At 37.0% G+C, this 22,391-nt stretch overlaps 1 protein-coding gene across 9 annotated transcripts in view; it reads right to left on the reverse strand.

Annotated features, from left to right (window-relative positions):
• Window positions 1–996: 996 nt before the first annotated feature.
• Window positions 997–22,391, reverse strand: part of DENND1B (DENN domain containing 1B) — a 278,698-nt gene continuing 257,303 nt past the window's right edge. For all 9 annotated transcript variants that reach the window (XM_032317056.1, XM_032317062.1, XM_032317057.1 and 6 more), the window contains 3 exons: window positions 9,557–9,630; window positions 8,161–8,377; window positions 997–7,336 (listed from right to left, as the gene is read on the reverse strand). In XM_032317056.1, coding sequence (XP_032172947.1) covers window positions 6,800–7,336; window positions 8,161–8,377; window positions 9,557–9,630 — 828 coding nt within the window. In that variant the 3' untranslated portion in view covers window positions 997–6,799. The remainder of the gene's footprint in view (window positions 7,337–8,160; window positions 8,378–9,556; window positions 9,631–22,391) is intronic.

Raw genomic sequence — 22,391 nt, forward strand, 5'->3', positions numbered from 1 at the left:
ATTGGAAGGGGAGATGAACCATGAGAGACTATGGACTCTGAAAAACAATCTGAGGGTTTTGAAGGGGAGGGGGGTGGGAGGTTGGGGGAACCAGGAGGTGGGTATAGGAGAGGGCACGGATTGCACGGAGCACTGCGTGTGGTGCAAAAACAATAAATACTGTTATGCTGAAAAAAATAAATAAATTTTAAAAAATAAATAAAAAATAAAAAGGTTATTTTTTAAAGTCAATAAAAGTAGCTAAACCCGAGGCTTACAAGAATAATGTTTCTTTTCTTGTTGTCAGACCTTTGCTTCTTCTGTAGAAGCAAGACAACTTCAGTCCATCACTCCCCGAAATTCTGTACTCAGAGGGAAACTTTGTGCTCACTTCAAAAATAATTTGAATTTGCCCTCGGTGGAAATGTCATGGCTCTTGGGTGAGAGGTTCACCCTTCCAGTCTCTAGAGCAGTATTCATATACTTTACTGCATTTCATCTCTGTCCTTGACTTTTATTTATGTATTTATTTTTTTAAAGATTTTATTTATTTATTTGACAGAGATCACAAGTAGGCAGAGAGGCAGGCAGAGGGAGAGAAGGAAGCAGGCTCCCCGCCGAGCAGAGAGCCCAATGTGGGGCTCCATCCCAGGACCTTGAGATCATGACCTGAGCCAAAGGCAGAGGCCTAACCCACTGAGCCACCCGGGTGCCCTTGTCCTTGACTTTTAAATCAAAGTCAATAAATACAGTTGTTGAATTTGGACAGCCCTGCTGTGGTCTATCTAGTGACATTCTACTTACCTATTCTATGATTTTAGAGCCTGATAAGGTTAGCTGACAATACAGGAAAGAATGGACACCTCTCAGACTTGGCAGGAAGAGTCAGGCTGGGATTTATACCGTGGCAGTTACAGAGTTCAGAGAGGAAAATGGCCGGGTCCTATAGCACCCGACCTGGAACACTGAGGGGGATAACTGGCTAATTAGCAAAGAAGAGTCACCACCACGCAAAAGTTTCATTATGACCAATTTTATTTCGTAACTGCATTGTTGGGCACTTTATGGTAGTATGGAGTTCATCCAAGATTTATGTTTGCATATTTTTCAAAAAATTCCCCAAACAATACTTCGATGCACAATGTCCTCCCAATAGTAGTCAGCTTTCGAGATGATTTATACTGTAGCCTCCAGGATGCGAGAACAGCGAAACAAATCTCAATGCTGGGAAGGTTTTTTAACAGGTATCTGTCACCATGTCTGGCAAAAAGCTCAAGACTTTTAGTCCTCTTAAACAGTTACTCATTTAAAGCAAAAGAAATAAGCTTTGGGAAAATTCTGTTTTAACCTCCCACGTACCTTTTGATATAAAGAAGACTTAATGCACATTCAGTTGCAGACTTCATGCAGTTCACTTGTTTGCTGTTCTAGGCACTGCTGTAAGCACTACACCAGGACAGACTGAAGCAATCTCGTTTTTGGTATAGGATCACAGAATGGTTTTCAAAATGAGCACGTGGAAGTTGCACTGCCCGAGGGATGGTGACGGGATACTTGGGCTACATTTACTAACAGGCACAGAGTTCCAGTTCTGTCCTGTCCTAAACATCACAGAACCGACCAGAGGGCGGATTCCTTAAGGTACCTCATTAAGGCTCTCATCTGGGAGGTGAAATAACATGGAGACAAAAAGATACCTAGAGGTTTCTCACATCAAAGAGGTAATCATTTATGACTATGCAACCTTCTTTAAGATAAAAGACTGTGTATTTTAAATTACTTAACTGAAGTACATTTTGAAGAAAACAGAGCTTTCTGAATAGAAACCTTCAGCTGACACTGCTGCTGCTCAGTACCTTGTTTAATTTTTGGTATGTTTGCATATCGCATCGAGAGCTACAGATTTTCCACAGTGCTTTTCTGCCTCATTCAAGTACAATAAAAGTAGAAATCTATAGAAGCTCTAAGGTTAAACAAACTGTACATTATACAAAAATTAACTTAATTTATAGACAGTCAAGAAGTATTGGCAATGCCCTTTATAAATCTTACCAAAGAGTCATCACAAAGGATATTACAGTCTATGTATGTGGTCATCACCATACAAATGCCATTTAGATTTATGTGGTACAGAACTGAATGTTTGTTAAATGTACACATGTAGAATCAGCATTTTGCACTATATACATTTCTTTTAAAGTAATAGTATTGTCAATACTAACCAAAGGTTCGGGATTTTCTTATTGCATATTTACTGTTGCTGAGGCAGTTAGTTATAATACAATAATGCAATATCCATAATTATTTTAAATAAACAAAAACATTTCTCCTGCCAACAATATAAAGAATTTTCTAAGATCACACAGAACGTTGCTACATACAGCTTTACACAAATACTGAAAAACATGACCTTAAGGCATCTGCTAGAAAAGCAGATGTGCAAATTTATAGGAACTAAATTATGCAGGAAAAATATTGCACAAAATCCTATTATTTTCAAAATTAAATAGGCTTCTTTCTAAATACACATGATTTGCTATATCATGACGAAAAAGAATGTTAATAACCAGTTTGCTCAAAACAATTCTGCCTCTTAAGTAAGCTTTAAGAAACAGACACGAAGTATCAGGCTCGACACAGGGAAGATGGGAGTCCTCACACAGAATCTGTGAAAGCTATTTCCTTAAATGAAGAAGTGCTTTGGGGAATTAGATTTGGGTATTCATTCCACTTTCTGAAATTTGTGTTCTGACTTACAAATATCTACCCAGAGTCGGGGTCTTTTATGCTAAACAAAATGGTATTTGCACTAGAAAATTATTGATGAAAATAATTTTTTCCTGAAAATCCAGATTGTCTAGATGAGAAGGAAGGTCTACTGCTGATTATGAGAATATTCACAGTTTTCTCCTCTTGATCAGGACTCTTCACGTTATTTAAGAAACAACTAATTCATGAACATTCCTGAATCCTCTTATAAGGATATTAGTACAGAATCCAAACAACAGCACTGTTACATACACTTTTAATTGAAAAGGTGGGGACAGGGGGCGGGGAGCAGGGGGGCGGCTGTTTCTAGAGAATGCTATTATCAAGATAAAGACAGTAAAAACTAGTTTCCATCAACATGCACCCACACCCTCAGTTAATCCTAAAGTAAGTGAAGTGGCCTAAGTCTTGTGAAGGAGCATCATTCCATTCTAGAGCCCTGTTCTGCCTGGTCAAAAGATTGAGCAGAGTGGGGAAGAGAGAGAATCAGAGAAACAAGGACACTTAGTTTCTAAGAGCTTCAAAGTCTGTCCTTTAAAAGTAGGTATCTTCAATAGCAGCATTATTATACTTTGTTAAAATAATAAGGAAAGTTAATGAAATTAGAAGTGGTACCGTGGTTCTACACTTAGAGCATGTTTTAGATTCAGCAGCTTTAAAGGACTTTTTCTAATTTTGATGTTAGAATCTTGGGCTAATAACTTCTGAGCAAAATATATTATTATTATTAACAGAGATTTGTCACTTCTTTTCCTTTTAATTGGTCCCTTCAGAGCAGGGACCAAGTTATTATTTTATTTCCTTGTAGCTCCATTTCCTGTACCTTGCATATGACCAGTACAAAGAGTCGATAAATATTTCCTAAGTGCGACGAGTTATTAATAGAAAAATCATCCTGCTATGTTTTGGTGCTTCCCTAAAATATGCTAAAGTAGGTAACCATCAAGATTTGCCACTTAACAACACACTGACCTAACAAAACAATAGCTCCTAAATTCACACGTGACTTTTCTATCCCTGCCCCCAAAATACCCCGGATGCAATATTTAAGGACAAAAAAAGGTAAAACCTAGACTGGGATTCAGGGAGAATCATTTAGAGGCCACATAAAAGACTATGCATGAAAGCCAAAGACTTAGTCATTTATACAACTCTGGAAGAACAGGTAAAGCTTCTTTGAAAAACAAATCCAAACAGCAGAGGGGTTTACAAATATTTCATTTTGATATAATAGAAAATATGAACATAGGAAAAAATAAAATAATACTCTTTTCAGAATTCACCTTAATTTCACTTCATTCTCCCTATATCCACCATAATACTGGGAAGTCTAGCTTAAGAGCAGATTGAACACTCAAAATATTAATGATTTGAAATACTAATACTTTTGGAGTAGTAGTCTCTTGGATAGTAGCCTTCTGGATTTTTTCCAAGAAGAACATGTAGAGCTTTTGTTTTTGCTTTTGTTTTTCAACAGAATATAAAAGCTGATTTTGCATGTTAAAATAAGGCACAGATCCAGTTCAAAATACCTTGATGCAAATGCACTTGTGAGTGGCTAATTTTCCTCACAGTAACAGTCTTGTAGTCAAACATCTCATGAGGTGACCAGATGATAGAAGAACCTCCATTTCTGAGGCCATGATGTTTATTAAGCAAATTTTACCTATGCTACACTCACAATTATCTTATTCTTCAGACTATGAATTCTGAAGGAAAACATGCTTCATTCCAATAGTCATATTAAAAGATTTCTTTTTTTTTTAAATTACGAAGAAATATTTGCCAAGCAGATTAACAACCAGGGTGACCTTTTTCCTTCTCATTTAAAACAGCTCTTCTGATAAATCTGCTTTTATTACATGTTTCGGCAAAGTGAAATGGAATTTTGTAATGAGTATATAAAAGCAAAGTTTGACAAGAACCATGAGTCTTACTTTTGTGTTAATAAAATAAGGATTAAACACTTTTTTCCTTAGTATATACTGACTCCCTCCTTATAAGGAAAAAAGATTTCTCTTTACAAACATGAATGAATAATTGTGCCCAATAAAACATATCTGTTTAGGTTTTGGAATGTAGCTTAGAAAAGAAAAAAACTTGGTTATTTTCTTTAAATTATTTAAAGACTGACCTGGATAAACATTTTTAAGCAATGTTTTTAACAAATCACCTTCTGGGGTCTTTTACCTGAAAACTAAATTCTTCCAGGAAATATTTTAGGGTACCAGTCCTGATGGGGTTCTCGAATGGTTTCTCAAAAACCTTTTCTAAAATGACAAATAGGGATGTACAGAATATATAGTGAACATACAAATACCAAATGAAGCATAACATCACTGGTTTTTTTTCCTGACATTTTCCCTGTCAATCTATCCTATCCTGAAGCAGTCAATGCGTGATGCCTTCTGACATGAATTTCAACGTTCAGCAGTGAATTTGAGGGAGAAGAGACAAATTTCCTATGTAGAAGAATTCCAAATGCTTTATGTAGATACTCCACTCTAAGGGAAAGGAAGCAAAAAGCCCTACTCCTCTTAGGTGTGGGCTCTACACAGTGATCTCCTTCCAAAGGCTCGGGCACACAAAGGCAGGGAAAAGAGTATAGTGGAAAAACCTGACAAACACCACCTCAGCTCGGTTATCAAAGTCAACATCAACACTCACAAATCATGCTGACATTATGTACCATGGTTATGGTATAATGAAAATGACACTTTACTTCTGTAATCTTCCTCCTGCAAACCTACAATCACAGTATAATTGTGAGAAAAAGAGCAGACCCATTCTAAAACAGGGACATTCTACAATATATTCGACCAGCAGATCAGTCCTTTTTAAACCTACCAAGGTCATCAGAAACAAGGAAAGTCTGAGAAAATGTCACAGCCAAGAGGAATCGAAAGACACATGACAACCAGATGTAATGTTGTATCTAGAATTAGATTCTAGGATAGAAAAAAGACATCAGGGAAAAACTAAGGAAATCTGAATAAAGCATGGACTATCAATAGTGGTGCACGAATTGTGGCAAATGTACCATCTCAATGAGAAATATTGATCACGGGAAACTGTATGAGGGACATAATGGGAACTCTCTGTACTGTCTAATTTTTCTGAAGATCTAAAACTTTTAAGATATTAAGTTCAATTATTTTAAAAAAGTAAATTTGAGATGATAAGAAATATTTTGCATTATTACTTAAGAAAAAAAAAAGACAGGAACATTTCTTTATCAGGACAGTTCGCGTTACATTTGGCTTTCTGGGGCTGGGTTCCTAGACAGCAAAGGCATACAGAGAGACTGAAAAAATTTTAAAGTGTCTCATTTGTAAACAGAAGTCATTAATTTCACATTGTAATTCAGCACTTCATATATTTCACTGAGTGAAATGTCAATATGTACCTTTATACATTTTTGGAAAACATGGCTGCAGTGTCCACAAGAGAGCTTTCAACTTTGAAAAATGAATTTTGTCCTTGATGCAACGAATAGAAAAAGGCATTATTGCTCTGCAGAACACTTATAACTTATCCTTCAAAATTTACAGATAATTCCATAAATTATTAAAGTATGCTAAATATAGGCTTAGGATTAAGGCAGTTAGTAAGTCAACAGTTTCAGCAGTTTCAGGCTAGTTTTGATAAGTTTTGATATCCTGATCAGTTCATGCTCGACCAGATTAGTATAGTAGCTACTTATTATGTGCAAGGGTTATATATGCATATTAGTTTAAATAAAATGAATGGCATTAAGCACCAAATACTGGGAAATCATATGTTTGACATATACTTCCATGAAACATACACACTAGTACCTGATTTAAGAGCACAGTAGGAGAATCAGCGTTACATTTAAAAATCAATTGATCATGTATACTCACGAGATGAATGAGTGGAGAAAATGTATGCTCCAAATGCAAAATAATGTTTAGACAGTACCAAGAATTGTCATCCTTACAAATAATTCTGTTTACTACAGAGATTACCAGGAATCCTAAAATGTCTCCACAGAAGCATGGATGCAAGCAAGTGACTCCTAATCATTGATTTAAGTTTGGTTTCCACTTGCGTTTTCTTCTGAAATGTTTAAGTCTTGCTGGAAGGCAGATGTCAAGTGACATAAGGACACCACTTCATGAAGCAGTCCAGTATCTCCTGAAGTCTCTTTGGCTTCTTTCCCTTCTTTCTCCCAAGGAACAAAAGTAGATGAATGTCGCCCAAGGCTGGGTGTAAGCAGATCGTCTGAAATCTGGCTTAGTGTTTCTTTCTTTTCTGGTTTAGCTTTTTCATTTTCAGAAACTTCAGGCGAAGCTAGCTGGAGAGTCAATCCTGAAGCAGAAGCTGCCTTTTCCATGACCGCAGGCCCCCTCACATTGTCAGCACTGAGGTATTTTTCATTGTTTTCCTCTTTCAGGATAAACAGAGAATCTGTCAAGCCACTGGAGGAAACCCGCTTCCGGGGAGAGGGAGGAAGGTGTTTGCCATGGAGGGCACTGTCGTCTTGTCCCAGATGCCACTCGGTTTGATCACCAGAACCACTGCAAAGCAGGGCCAGGTTATTCTCACTAGGTGCATTGGATGCATTCTGAAAGGAGAAACAACACATTCAGAAACATTTTAATGAGATTATAATGTTACATTAGCATTTTTTTTCCATTTTGAAATAAAATATTAATATCTTTCAAGGCTGGCAACTTGGGAGATCCCCCCAGAGGAAATACAGCATCGACAGTTAATTCTGAACACCTGCAAATGGCTCTATTAACAAGAAAATATATAAACATATACAATTTTTTATTTGTCAATTATACTTCAACAAAGCTGAAAAAGCAAATGAAAAGAACTTGCCAACCGCCCTTCTCCCAAAACCCCTAAATAGACCAACTACCTCAATGCCAAGTTCTGGACTGACTTACAGTCACCACAGAGTGGCCATTACTCATACTTCCATCTCTAGTGTTTTTAAAACATTCATATCAGTTTGTTTAAAATACTTTTCATTTTTGAAGCAATATAATGAAAAAGTACTTGAGTTGAGACATCTCTTAAACATTTTTTGAAGATCCAGGAAATACAGGAAAAAAGTGGGAACACTTCACATTTAAATAATTCCCCAGAAAAGCCTAGTCTAAAACTAGACTGTAAGAGAATATTACGGCTTGAAAAAAATTATTTTCAATGAATGACAATAACCACCAGAATTCGATACATAAATGAGAAAATACTGGAATTCTGAAACCAGAATAAGTCTTAATAATTAAAATTTCATATTTTTGAAGATCTGACTACTCACCTGTTTGTTAGAGGTTAAGTGCTTTGATCAACTAAGATTATATAACATGAGGCAATTCACACCCAAGGGTAAGAATGTTTTCATTTAATTTTATAGGTTGAAAAAAATCAACTAACCGTAGGTTTATAATCAATATCATCCATTGATCTGAAGAAATCCAAGCTCTTAGCTGCTGCTAGCTTTCCTTGGTCTGAGCTGTGTGTGCTCAGTGTATCTAAGATTTCTCCTAGGAGGTCCATTTCGCCTGAGTAAGGAGTCTTTACTCTTGTTTCAACGGAGTCATCACTTTCATAAAAATAAGCAGATGCTTCTTCTCCATCTTCAGAGGACAACCTGAGGGAAAATGAAGCACGTGCTAGCCATCCCGCAAGCCATCCAGTTACATTCAATGAGTGAGACAGTCTTGAAACCAAAGTGCTTTTCAGTGGAACCACAACAAAATGGCGAATTGGCTCAAGGCCAAATTCTTTACAGTGATGTGTGTAAACCAATTCAAACGGGAACTTTTGAGTATGTGCACTATGAAAATACAAACAAATAGCTATGGGACCTTAATCAATCTGGAAGTAGAAGCAGTGCTTTTCACACAGTCTAATTCTGTGGGATTTGGGACGTTAGCCTTAGAATAGTAGATGGAACATTTGGAAACTTTGCTATAGCCCGAGTTCACATTCAGTATTTGTATGTGGTTTTCCCTTTATTTATCCACTTGTTTTAGAGAAGAATGCATATTCCTTAACGTAGACAAAGATATACTTAATGGAGAAAAAAGACTGTGCATTTTGTCACCCCCATATAAGTTTAAATTATTTAAAAGAAAAAAAAACCTAAATGTCTACTATTATTATTTCCCTTAGTTTATAGTGAAATTAATTTTTAAAACTTTGTATTAAAATTTCCTCTTCTAGGGCGCCTGGGTGGCTCAGTGGGTTAAGCCGCTGCCTTTGGCTCAGGTCATGATCTCAGGGTCCTGGGATCGAGTCCTGCATCGGGCTCTCTGCTCAGCAGGGAGCCTGCTTCCTCCTCTCTCTCTCTCTCTGCCTGCCTCTCTGCCTACTTGTGATCTCTCTCTGTCAAATAAATAAATAAAATCTTTAAAAAAAAAAAATTTCCTCTTCTAATATCACCACAGATTTAAACCCCTCCCCTTCCCCAACTTGTTTAATGGACATTTCTTACTGTTTCTGCCATTTAACCTGCCCCTCTTCACTAGCAGGGTAGGAGCCTAACTTAGGTGGGCTTCTATTTCCCCTTTAACATGATCGCAGATATTTCTGTAGGCCTTACCGCTTTCCAAGAACAAGATATTTCAGGTCTATCTTGCTTTCCCATCTCAAGATTCGTTCCCCATGAGACTCCAAGGAGCATTGGTTCCTTTTGCTGAAGAACATTGCAAGGGAGCAAAATCTAATCTCTAGGATTATACATCCTTTGAATTATCTTCTAAAATCCTAAAACTTCTGCTTTTCAGCCACAACACTTAGTAGGACACTAAAATCCATCACGACTTACTTGCTCGCTCTCTCGTCATAGTCATCGTCATACAGAGCGCTGTCAAGGCTCTTCAAGGGTCTTTTTAGGCGTGCCTAGAGAGAATTGACCATAAACTGGCATTAGTAGTTAAAATAAGTCTTTTTCATGAATTCTAAAGGAATAATTTGATCCAACAAGGAATACTTTTAAAAGAAATAAGAATTCAGGATTTTTTTAAATATTAACCAATCACTTGACAAGCTGTGGATTAAGAAGGGGAGGGAATCAGACAACTGATGTCAACATTTACAGCTCAAACCAACAGACTAAAATCAAATCACTGGATTGAAAACACACACACACACACACACACACACACACACACACACAGACACACACACTGCTCTAGTCTGCCAGTCCCTGGTTTAAAAATACTTGACTTATAATCAATCACATCCCCATGCACTTATTCCCTACTTTTAATAATCATCAATATTTGCCAATCTTATTTCTTTTATCTGTCTCCCCAATTATTTTAAGGCAGTACTTCTCAATACTTAACATACATATAACTCTCTTGGAGATCATGGTAAAAATGTAGTTCTGACTCTACTGGGTTCTAAGGATGAGGCCAGAGTTTCTGCATTTCTAACAGGCTCTTAGGTGAAGTTAGTGCTGCCGGATCTGAAGGTCTCACACTGAATAGCAAGGTTTTGAACCGAATGCTAGACAACCTATCATTTCACCTGTAAACACTTCAGTATATACCTTTAACAGATGTCATTATTATACCATACAAATTAACAATTATTCTTTAACATCCTCTATTCTCAGACCATTCTCATATGCCCTCATGATCTCCCCCAGATATTTTAGTTTACGTGGACCAGAATCTCACCATGGTTAACACCATTTGGTTGACATGTCTGTCAAGTCTCCTGCAGAGACCATCAGTTCTGCCTTCCCCATCCTTTTGCTATTTGTGTCCTTGAATATGTGATATTTTTCCTCTTCCTATAAACTGGCAGTCACATCTGGAAGCTTGGTTAGATTCAGTTTCTGGTTTTTTGTTTTTCTTCTGTTTTTGGCAAGATTATGCTACATGTATTGAGATGTGTTTTTATACTGCACACGTAACCTTAAGATGTCTCACTTTTGGTGGTTCTAAGATCCATTAATGGCTTTAGGATTCAGGTTAGCTGATACCATCCATTATGAATTTTCTTTCACTTGATGGTTTTAGCACCCAACGATAATCCTTGGGTAAATAAATTATGCAGAAGGGGCTTCAAAATTATGCTTTTTAAAAGCATTCCTTCTATCTTTATTTGTTGGCATTCTACCAAGAGTTTTGTTCTATTGACTATTTGGCTATTCTGAAATACGAGGTGTACAGTAGAGGTAGGATAAATCCTTGATGCTTTCCTTTTGTTCAACAATTTCCAGAATAATGAGCTTATGCCTACCAGTCTCTGAAGGTGAGCTGTGAGGGCTTTTAAAAAGTCATCATCATCTGTATATATCTGACGTGGCTCAGCCCATCACAGTTGTTGTTCTTGATTTTTAAAAAAAGATTTACTTAGTGGAGAGACAGAGAGAGCATGTGAGTGCAAGAGTATACATGGTGGGGAGGAGGGGCAGAGCAGCGGGGAGGGAAAGAATCTCCAGCAGACTCTGCGCTGAGCGACCTGGGCGCCCTTCTTGATGTCTGATCAGTCTAGACTTTTGAATGACACCAAAATTATGTTTTTAAAACACAATCATTAATGCTTTTTAACTTTTAGAGATACGTCTTGAATATTTGCAAGCTAAACTATGTGTGATGTTCTACTTTACTTCAAAAAAAGCCAGGGTTGGGACAGGATCACAGGAAGGGCTGAAATAAGACTGACCATACATTGATAACCGTTGAAGCTGTACTTCTGAAAGGTATCCAGGTATCCAGGAATGTGTTTTGTTTTTTTTTTTTTTTAAGATTTGAAAGAGAGAGGGAGCAAATGGGAGGAGCAGAGGGAGAGAAAGAGAGGGAGAGAGAGAGAAGCAAACTCCACATGGAGCATGGAGCCCGATGTCGGCTTGATCTCAGAACCCTGAGATCATGAATTAAGCCAAAACTAAGAACCTCATGCTCAACCAACCGTGCCACCCAGATGTCCCATGGTACGTAGGAGTTCTTCTAAGATTTTTACTTTAACATGTTTGGATTATATTAAGTGTTCTAGCTACAATAAAATAATTTTTTAAGGTTTTTTTTTTTTTTTTTTTAATGGTCCCATCTTAGGTCAGTGTTAGCCCAGTCAAATTGGTTCCTGTGTCCTTTAAACATGCTCTCAGAAGCTCTTTAGTAAGCTTCTTCATTTTGGCCTAACATAATGTGTCATTTCAACTTATGCATTTTCTGCATCAGACATGGAATCAGCCACTTCCTATACAAGTTTGGCTCTTTCTTTTAAGTAGGCAATGACATTTAAAAGGCCAGACTCTGGGTGCCATGGGTACCCATGGCTGCAAACCATGTTTCTGAATGGACGGCCGCAAGGCTGAATTTGGAGACCTGAACCATCGTATCATCAGAGGACTAACTTTCTGTCTTCCAATTCTGATCTCCACATCGAGGTAACTGTTTTCTTCTACTGCAGCCGTAAAGAATAAGCAAATGTCTGGAACCTACGGTACTTGATCCTTACCCCTCCCTGTCCTCTATGCCCATGCCGGCAGTGGCAGGAAGGGGAAGAAGGAGTGCACAGAAATACATCTTTAACCGCTGGTGGAATATGTACAGCGTTTCTCCAGGAGTTTGGTGATTAGCTATGTGTTTGGGTGTAAACTCTAATACCATTTTACGACAAGTTTAAGGTATGTGAGTTAAAAAGAAATTTGAGGAATGGCCTAGTCACACAAATGCCACTTACAATATTATTTCTGAAGGGAAAATACATTTTATCCATCCCCTCCCAAACTCACAAAATACAGTACAATTCTTTGTTTCTAAATACAAGTCATTATTATTACATTGACATCCGTATATGCTTAACATTATGCCAGCTAGGGGTCATGCATTCAATTTTTGCAAAAACAAAACAAAACAAATCAGAACTAAAACCAAACAAAACTATGAGGGAGCTGAGACTTCCTGCTGTTATTTAAAAAATAATTTTTGACTATTTAAGAATTAGTACAAGATATTAAATACATAGCTTAATATTTATGCTTATAAATACTTTGGAAAGAACTCTCATATACACACTGTGGGGCTAGGGTCTAGGAATACAGAGTAGCATTAGGCTGAGTCTTTGCCATTAAGGAGCTCAGAGTCTAAAGAACCCCATGATCAATCTGGTGGTATACCATGAGGCTCCATAATTTACCCAAGGCCATACACCTTATCAAGAACAGGAGCCAGAGCCAACGTATTTCTCTGCTGCATTGCTGGTCCCTTGTTCATTTTCTTTCACAATTTGCTTTTATATTCTACATCTGCCTGCATATAGTAGAGATTCTCAGTTGTTTTATTCTGTGTTGTTGTTAACCACAACTTTTTTTTTTTATGAAGCTACTCACATAAGCTTCACAAGTATGTTTGAATTTGGTTTTTTATTTCCTAACTATCAATTTCCAAGTAGAGATGTTGTTAAATGGTATATCTTGTAATGAACTTTCACAATATAATTAAAACCAGAAGTACAACGGATCAGTATAATATTCTACTTTCTATGAGTGTTAAGATTTGTACTCTCTAAACGCTTAGTACCTGCACGTACAAGTTGTTTATCTGAAATAAGCTCCTAATTAGTCGTGACTGGATCTGTATCAGGCAGTAGGAACTGCAGTCTCCATATATGAAGTGACAAGATCCAAACACATAATCAATGTGTCACGTGCTTGAGGACATCAAATTACATAATTGGTTACGGTCGCACAGGAAAAACAAAGGGAGAAAAAAGTTACAATTTGATTAACATTCAAGACAGAGAAATATGGCAGCTTGTGTAACAAGAGCATCATCAGTTTCTGAGCTTTTATGAACCCAGATTATCCCTCCATTACTGTTTCTGGTGGGCTGGGACTCGGGCACCATGCTTTCAGAGGAAATAAAGGATTGTTTCCACTACGCCCAGAACACACAACACAAGGCAAAAAGACCTGGTCACAATTTTGTAAAGAGAAGTCTTTTATGGATAATTGATAGCAAATAAGCTTAGAGCACAGAAAATATTATAGCCAGTTATAGTACATCTTTACCTGGGTTCACAAATCATGGATACATTGTTACTGAAAACCTGCACACTAAACTGAACCGAAACTGAAATATAAACAACTAAGAAAGAGAAAAGTAATCTCAATACACAGAATAAAAATAAAATACATACACTTTTTTTTTTTTTTTATAATACAACTGACCTTTGGGAAGAAGTATAGATTTTTTTTTTTTTTTTTTTTTTTACTGTAACAGTAATGAACAGGTGCAGATGCCAGTGGAATGAGTTTTGTATATTATATGTATTCAGAGAAAAAAATCTCTATTTAAGATCTGGACAGAAATCTCACAGGAAGAAGCATGGAACAGGAAAGTTTGCAAGAGGAGATAAACGCTTTCACCATAAATGATTATGTCCCGCTTCTTGAAGTAAATTCCAACAGTCATAACATGGCCTATAGTTAGGAACAGATGCTTTTTTTTTTTAAAAGAATGATTATGAAGTGATTGAGAGATAAAGCTATACACAGTCAACATGGTAAAAAAAAAATTGGAGAATAGGAAAAAAATAAGTGGATTCCTAAGGAAGAAAAAAAACCTTAAAAATATTTTTTCAGGGGCACCTGTGTGGCTCAGTGGGTTAAAGCCTTGGCCTTTGGCTCGGGTCATGATCCCACGGTCCTGGGATCGAGTCCCACATCGGGCTCTCTGCTCAGTGGGGAGCCTGCCTCCTCCTTGCTCTCTGCCTGCCTCTCTGCCTACTTGTGATCTCTGCCTGTCAAATAAATAAATAAAATCTTATATATATATATATATATATATATATATATATATATTTTTTTTTTTTTTTCCAAAGTTTTCTTTTTCCAAAGATCTACTGAATGATGTGACATTCTGCATGCATGTGGGAACTTAGTGGACAGCGGGGCAAGCTGGTCACCGCCTGGGTGTCTGCTGTTTGCCATTATTTAGGCTCTTCCCTTTTCTGCATTTTGAAATCTGTGTAGCTTTTATCATAACTTTTAAAAAATATTTATTTATTTGAGAGAGAGAGAGAGAGTCTTCCCTTTTCTGCACTTTGAAATCTGTGTAGCTTTTTAAGTAACTTTTTAAAATTATTTATTTATTTATTTATTTGAGAGAGAGAGAGAGAGAGAGAGCGTGCGCGCAAGTGCAGGGCGCAGAGGGAGAGAGAGAGAATCTCACGCAAACCCTCTGTGCTGAGCCGGGAGGCTGACATGGGACTCGATCTCACCACCCTGAGATCATGACCTGAGCTGAAATCAAGAGTTGGACGCTTAACTGACTGTGCTACTCAGGTGCCCCCATAACTTTTTATAAAAAGGTTGAAGAGGCTTTTTCTTTCCTGGTCAGAATACCAATAATAGCCTGGTTTTTAAAATTTATTGCCACAAGGGACAGAACTGTAATGTTGTTTTTGCTGCCTCCAATCTTTAGGGCTTGTTAATGGAGCGGGATGACATTTTCTGGGTGTCTGCAAAGTCAGCCACCAGACTCTTTTAATCATAAAATTCAAGCTTTTCAGGTTCTGGTATTTTAAAACATGATTACTGTTGTAGGAAATGGAGGTACTATAGTTAATAATTAGGTCACACAAAAAAGAAAAGAGTTACATTGTATACATTTTAGCACTTGGTATGGCACTTATTTTCATAATCTCAGGCAAAATCCCTTGGTCTGTTATTTGTTTGATACCAGTGACCAAATCTAACTTAGAGATTAATAAATTCACTTAAGTAACATTTTATTTAGATAAACAATACTCATAGAAATGTACAGACAGAGTTTCTGTCAATGAAATGTAACCATTTCAACCATTAAAATATCTCACCATACACATAGGTTAAAAAAAATACAACTAAAATTAAGAGGATATCTCTCCATCCTTCAGCATCCCACAGTTTAATTTTTAAAACCTAAATACACATTTACCAGAATATGCCTCAATGTTCCTTTTTTTTTTTTTTTTAAAAAAAACCTTGTATCTGGTAATTTTACTCCCTTGGTTGATTAAAAGCATTAATTTCCTCCAAGGTAAAAGTCAAACTTCTTGGCATTAAGGAGAGACTCCCATCCAAACATGGTCAAGACCTTTTTGTCTTTTTCCTTTTGTTCTTCTCCCCATGTCTAACTGGCCACCACCCACTACTTTGCCACAACAAATGACTTGTTAGTTCCCATACAGAATTCGTCATTAAACCACTGCACATAAGGTACCCTTTGTCAGAATTTACCTTCACTTTCTTCTTTGCTGGAAAAAAAAAATCCTACTCATTCTTCAATACATAACTCAAATGTAACTCTGTAAATACCTGCTCTTTGTGTAGCCACATATTTGGCAAACACCTGGCCAATGGATTAATGATGCTGTATTATTTGTTTATGTGTCTGCCTGCACCACTGTACCCTGAGCTTTCTGTAAGCAAGAGCCACGTCTCACGCTTCTTTGTGACCTCTGGGCTCTTTTGTATGACTTCTCAGCATGGAAAACAGATGTATGTATATGACAGGTGCTTACTGGTTGTTTGTGGAATAAAGAGATACCAAAGTCAGAGAAAGATGAGATGTAGCTGCTGCTTTGTTTTCAGGAAGTGCAGAGTAGGAGCTTTTAGTTGGTTTTCAAGAAATATTTGTTGAAGGAAACAACAAAAAAAGGATAAATAACTTTCTTTGTTTTGCTCTTCATTTATCAGGTCTTGCAAGTCTAGGCCCTTGGCCCTTGCTCACTTCATTTACTTTGTTCTAACCCACAAGGCATTGCTATGGCCTTCTTTCAATCTCTTATATTTTCCCTAACTTCTTCTACCACAGGACCTTTGCACATGTTGATTTCTCTCCCTGAAAAGTTCTTCACTTACATTTATTCCCTGTCCCTATGCCTACTGTCTGTCTGTACATATCTATTCTCATTTGAAAATCTAAGTCTCTATTATCCTCTCTGCAGGATGCTATGGCTTCTAAACTGCTGATAGAGAGATCTTTTTAAAAGGCAAACTTAACAATACTACATTCCTCTTTAAATAAATTCAATGGTCCCATACAATTTTGAGGATAAATTTCATCCTCCTTACCTTTGCCCAGAGGGATCAGGCTGAGTTAATCTCTTTGAAGGTTCCATTTGCTATACAGGTGTCTGCTCCCACACTACCATGCCCCCTTCCTTGCTTGTATGCTTCCCAGTGTCTTCTGCCCCTGACCTACACATGTTGATGTGTCTACAAGCACTTCCCTTTCCATGGTGTTACCCCTCTTTTTCTAATTATCCCTCATGCCTTGGCTCATGAATTCCACCTTCAGGAAATATTTCCTCATTCATCATCAATTCATACGGCACCTGGAGTACCTGTAAGCATGTTTCTCATGGAGCTTGTCCATCCCACTGTACCGTGATCACGGTTAAATTCTCTTTCTCCCACTGTACAGGAGATTCTTGATGGCAGGTATCTTACTAATTTACCTCTCATACCCTCACCAAGGATGTGTGTGGTACATATTAGTGTCAGAAAAGCTGTAAAAGACTTTGAAAGGAACAAAACATTATGGAGTGTCCTATCAGTGGAATTCTGGATGTTGTTTAGAAGACTTTGTGGGGTTGATTCTACATACTCTGCATCCTTCGTTGTCTTTATCTACCTTGTCAGGATACAACTGGACACAAATCATGCAACCAAGAAGAAGTTAGGATAAGCCACTATTATGAAACAAAGGTTGGCTATATTTATGGGGCCAATGACAACAATACCTTCCCCCAAAAACCTGCCTGGTGCCTGTATGACAGAGTCTGGCTTTACAAGTGCCTCACCAAGCAAGTCAGGGAACAACAAATCTGGGGAACTTCAAGAAATTCACCCTAATTTATAGGCATTTCAGATAGGACTTATGGTGGAAAGATTTCTTGGACTTGGTTTCCTAGCCTCAAGATAGGAAATAACAGTATTGTACAAGCCCAAACTAAGATTTATGAAAACTTCCAGAGAGGGGTGCCTGGGTGACTTGCTTACTTAAGTGTCTGACTCATGATGTTGGCTTAGGTCATGATCTCATGGGTCATGGGATGGAAACCTGTGTCAGGCTTCATACTCAGCAGGGAGTCTCCTTGGGATTCTCTCTTTCCCTTTCCCTCTGCCCCTCCCTCCACTCACTCTCTCCATCTCTTTCTGTTTCTAGAATCTTTAAAATAGAGAAAGAAAGAAAGAGAGAGAGAAAAGGGAAGGGAAAAAGAAAAGAAAACTTCCAGTAAGAAAGAAATTCTCTGGCCTTAAAGCTAGTCAGTACTGCATAGCTCTAGATTTATAAAGCAAAGTAAAGGAGGCTTACATAGTGAATTATCATTCTTATTGCTTCAATATAAATAATAGGACAAACCTAATGAGAACATCCTTTCTTTTTTGATCAAAAATAATCTTCAGGATTATTATTACATGGAAAACTATAAAAGATTTTGAAATGGGCAAAAAATTACCTGTGTCTTTTCAAAGGAATTTTTGCTGTTGTCTAGCATTCCTTCCCAGGATTATCTGAAACTAATGTGGTCTGTACCATTCATAGTCTCTATTTGTAACCCTACAGGAACAGAAGTCAACCTATGGAGGACTGGTGGCAATGCAACAGCTTCATGTCCATAGAGATATAATTTTGTCCAGTGAAAATGCAATTATTATGGTATAGATATTGATAAGTTTGGGTATTCTTTACTATATACACTTTAGTATTCCTAAGTGTCTGTCCTTCAAATTATCTGTGGTATCAGCTTTTAACATCTTACTAATTCCATCAATAGGTAATGAACAAAATAAAAGAAGAGAGTTATATAAAATTATTCTTTAAAGAAGGCATTTTCTGTTTCCTGAATAAATGAGTACCTCCATACATAGTAGGTCGTTTCTGTTGAGTATTTAAAATAATTTTTAAAATGATAAATTATATAATGCAAAGAACTATTGTAATTGACTGACATAAGCATTTTCAGTGTTCATGAGGTACAGAAAACCATTACATTCATATATTTGTTCATTCCGGAAATGAACAAATTCATTTGATTACAGAAATGCTTTCTATGTGCTAGGGATTCAGTTTTATGCTAGGGTATAATGATAACTGAGAACAAGGCTCCCTGCCCTCATGTAGATTAAATTCTAATAAGTTAGACACAAATTAAATTGTATAGTCATAAATTAAACATTATATACGGCTGTGATAACTTGTACTAAAGTATGATTTCTTTGAGGAATTTGACCTAGTTGGGGAAATCAAGGGAAGTCTTTCCATGAAAGATGTTTGAGTTGAGCCCTAAAAGGTCAGCAGGTATTAAGTAGATGATGATAAGAGAACAAGATGTGCAAAGGCCCTGTGGTGGGATGAGCACAGCATGTTTAATGGAACGAAAGACTGCTATGAGAGCACTGTGGGTTAAAACCTGTGCTGGTGCACAGGGCTCTTTAAGGGTGCATTAATTTTGCAATTACCTTTTTGATCACTAGATGGCAGATATATACTAAGAAGCCAAAAGACTGGATAAATTTAAATTTATGGAGGGTTTTAAGGAAATGGGGGAGATCAGAAGATCTAGCAAGAAAAAGTGGGAGACGAAAAATTGGTTGGGATCGGGGTATACACCCTAACCTTGCAGGCTCTGATAATGGAGAATAACAGAAAGTCAATTATTGCTTTATTTTCTTTCAACAAATATTTGAGAACCTACTGAAAGCTGCTATTGTGCATTCCTTAAACTAAGGTAGTGACCATATCTAAATTTTGGGGCACCTAGGTGGTTCAGTGGGTTAAGCCTCTGCCTTCAGCTCGGTTCATGATCCCAGGGTCCTGGGATTGAGCCCCGCATCAGGCTCTCTGCTCAGCGGGGAGCCTGCTTCCCCCTCTCTCTCTGCCTGCGTCTCTGCCTACTTGTGCTCTCTGTGTCAAATAAATAAATAAATAAATAAATAATCTTAAAAAAAAAAAAAATTCTTAGGATCTCTTCATTCTACAAAGATCCATGAAACACCGGTTATGCCTGCTACTGTCTTCCATACTGTGAGGCACAGAAAAGAAAAAGATATCCCTCCTCTCAAGATTTTCAACAAATATGTGGTATAAATACCAATTGTTGAATATAATAAAGAAGCTGTAAATATAAACTTATCCTTTATTGTAGGAATACAATTGAACGCAAACTTTTTGATTAGACATGACAACTTACTTAAATGACCATTAATATGTCATGATTAATGTCAAGTTGTAAGATTTCTAATAAGTAGGCTCAGTCAAGAGATTAACAATATTAATAATATAGAGCTATAATTAAATACTATAAACAATGGAAAATTCTAGGATCAAATAAAGAGGTTTAGAAGCTTCTGAACTGTACAGAGCTGGTGAGGGTATAATATTCACCATGGTCACTTTACTACTTCACAATTTCACTCACAGGCTGTACAAATTAGTAAATAAGTATTAGCATTTGCAACTTTTGTGGGATACAGTGCTACATGAGAAAAGAGTACACATCTTTTGGATGCAAAAAGACATCATAAGAAACAAAATAAGTAGAATTTTGGAGAGTTTTACATCATTCTGATATGAAGAATTAAAAATAAGATGGAGCACTGGCTGTCTATGTCTGCAATCAGACTCCTAGGTCTTAAAACAAATGATTGTAAAATAAAATTTTGCTCACGTGGAAATGGAAAATACACATCAAGTATACATAAAAATTCACAAAATTTTGGAAGGAAACACTTGTATAGCAAGGGATGCTTATTAAGAATGTGAAGAAAACACTATATTAAAAAAGCAAAATGTAGGGTTTCAGCATGGAATAAAATTTATCAAAGGAGATATTTTACTAGCAAAGCTCAATCTATAGCTAGACATTGAATGGAATAAAGAAAATAGACTGGTAAAAAGGAGAAGGAAAAGCATTTCATATGAAGGAAAAACCAAAAGCAAATGTATAAAGAGAGAGGCAGAAGGCCCAACTCGTAAAACCTTCAAACTTAATGTTTAAAGAGACTTCAAGAAATAAATTTGGTTCAGCTTACAATAAGCAAGATCAATGCTTCCTTTTCTTTTCTTTTGCATCGCAATCATTTCTGGAAAGCACATCTGACAGTTGGATGGTGAGAACCTTTCCCCTGATGCACTAGGGCCCTGGTAATCATGCAGTTACCATTTTTGTCACTAGATGGCAGACAGATACTAATAAGGCAAAATACTAGGTAAGTTTAAATTCATGGGGGTGCCTAAGGGGCAGGGGAAAAATAAGGGATATAGGCAGATGAATGGGAAAACACAATTTTTTAGACTACATAAAATTAAGATGCTTTTAATTTATGAATTTTTTTAAAAATTGGTGTTCTCTGTGCTACTGCCCCCATTTTAGAGTTCAAGTAACTGAGGTCTAGAAATGGGACCTTGCTTACCCCAAAGCCATAGCAAACCCCCAGACTTAAGACAAAAAAAGACCCCAAAAAACAAAAAATAAAAATCATATTTGGATGAAATAATGTGAAAAAAAAGAAAGAAACTCTATCATACATAATCATGCTAGCTATACCTTAAGAATGCATGGCATTTTACTGAATAGAGTTTTAAAACACGTGTAATTTTTTATAAGTATAACTAAAGGACAGTGTTAAGTGACTAATCCATGGTTGATTTGATTCAGTCTGTTAGATGTTTTACATACTATATAGTTTTTTAAAAAAGATTTTATTTATTTGAGAGACAGAGAGTGAGCAAGTAAGGGAGAGAGTACAAGCTGGAGTAGGGCAGAGGGAGGAGGAGAAGCAGGCTCCCCTCTGACCAGGGAGCCAGATGTGGGGCTGAGCCGAAGGCAGATGCTTAACAACTGAGCCACCCAGGCACCCCACTATACTGTTTTTCATTAATACCTAATTTACCACAACTTTTGGTCAACATTTTCCTTTTTTTTTTTCTTTAACAAAATAGGGAACCAAAAGCTTAAAAAAGCAAAGTGTCTTGGGCAATATTAGACAACTAGTGACAGAGCTAAGACTCTAATCTAGGTGTTCTGACTCCCTGAACAGAATTTCTTTCATTATATTACATAAGAAGGTTCTGAGAGACTCACAAGAAATAACTGTCTGAGAATTAATCTGAGAAAGACTTTCTTAAAATGGCAAGTTTTAACCTCTTTTTTTAATAAATATTTTATTTATTTATTTGACAGAAAGAGACACAGTGAGAGAGGGAACACAAACAGGGAGAGTAGGAGAGGCAGAAGCAGGCTTCCCACCGAGCAGGGAGCCCAATACAGGGCTTGATCCCAGGACCCTGGGATCATGACCTGAGCTGAAGGCAGACACTTAATGACTGAGCCATCCAGGTGCCCTTAACCTCATTTTTAAAGCAGGTGGTAGTTACAGACTGACCAGGAGTGCTAATATTCCAGGTAGGTGAAATGACAGGGTGCAGTCAGAAGATTAACATACTTTTCCAAAGATACTGAAGACATATTCCTGTCAGGGCAAAAGAGCAAAATGGAAGGATTAACAAGATATGTGTTTGGTGAAGTGTAATGAATTCAGTCGATGAGAGCTATTATTATTAAGCTAAGGAAATAAGATTTCATAGAAGCATTAAAATTATACTTCTGAGCAGCTGCATGCTATGTGAGACTAGTTCAGGAGGGATGAC

This window comes from Mustela erminea, chromosome 17, assembly GCF_009829155.1.
Source record: "Mustela erminea isolate mMusErm1 chromosome 17, mMusErm1.Pri, whole genome shotgun sequence".
Taxonomy (NCBI): Eukaryota; Metazoa; Chordata; class Mammalia; order Carnivora; family Mustelidae; genus Mustela; species Mustela erminea.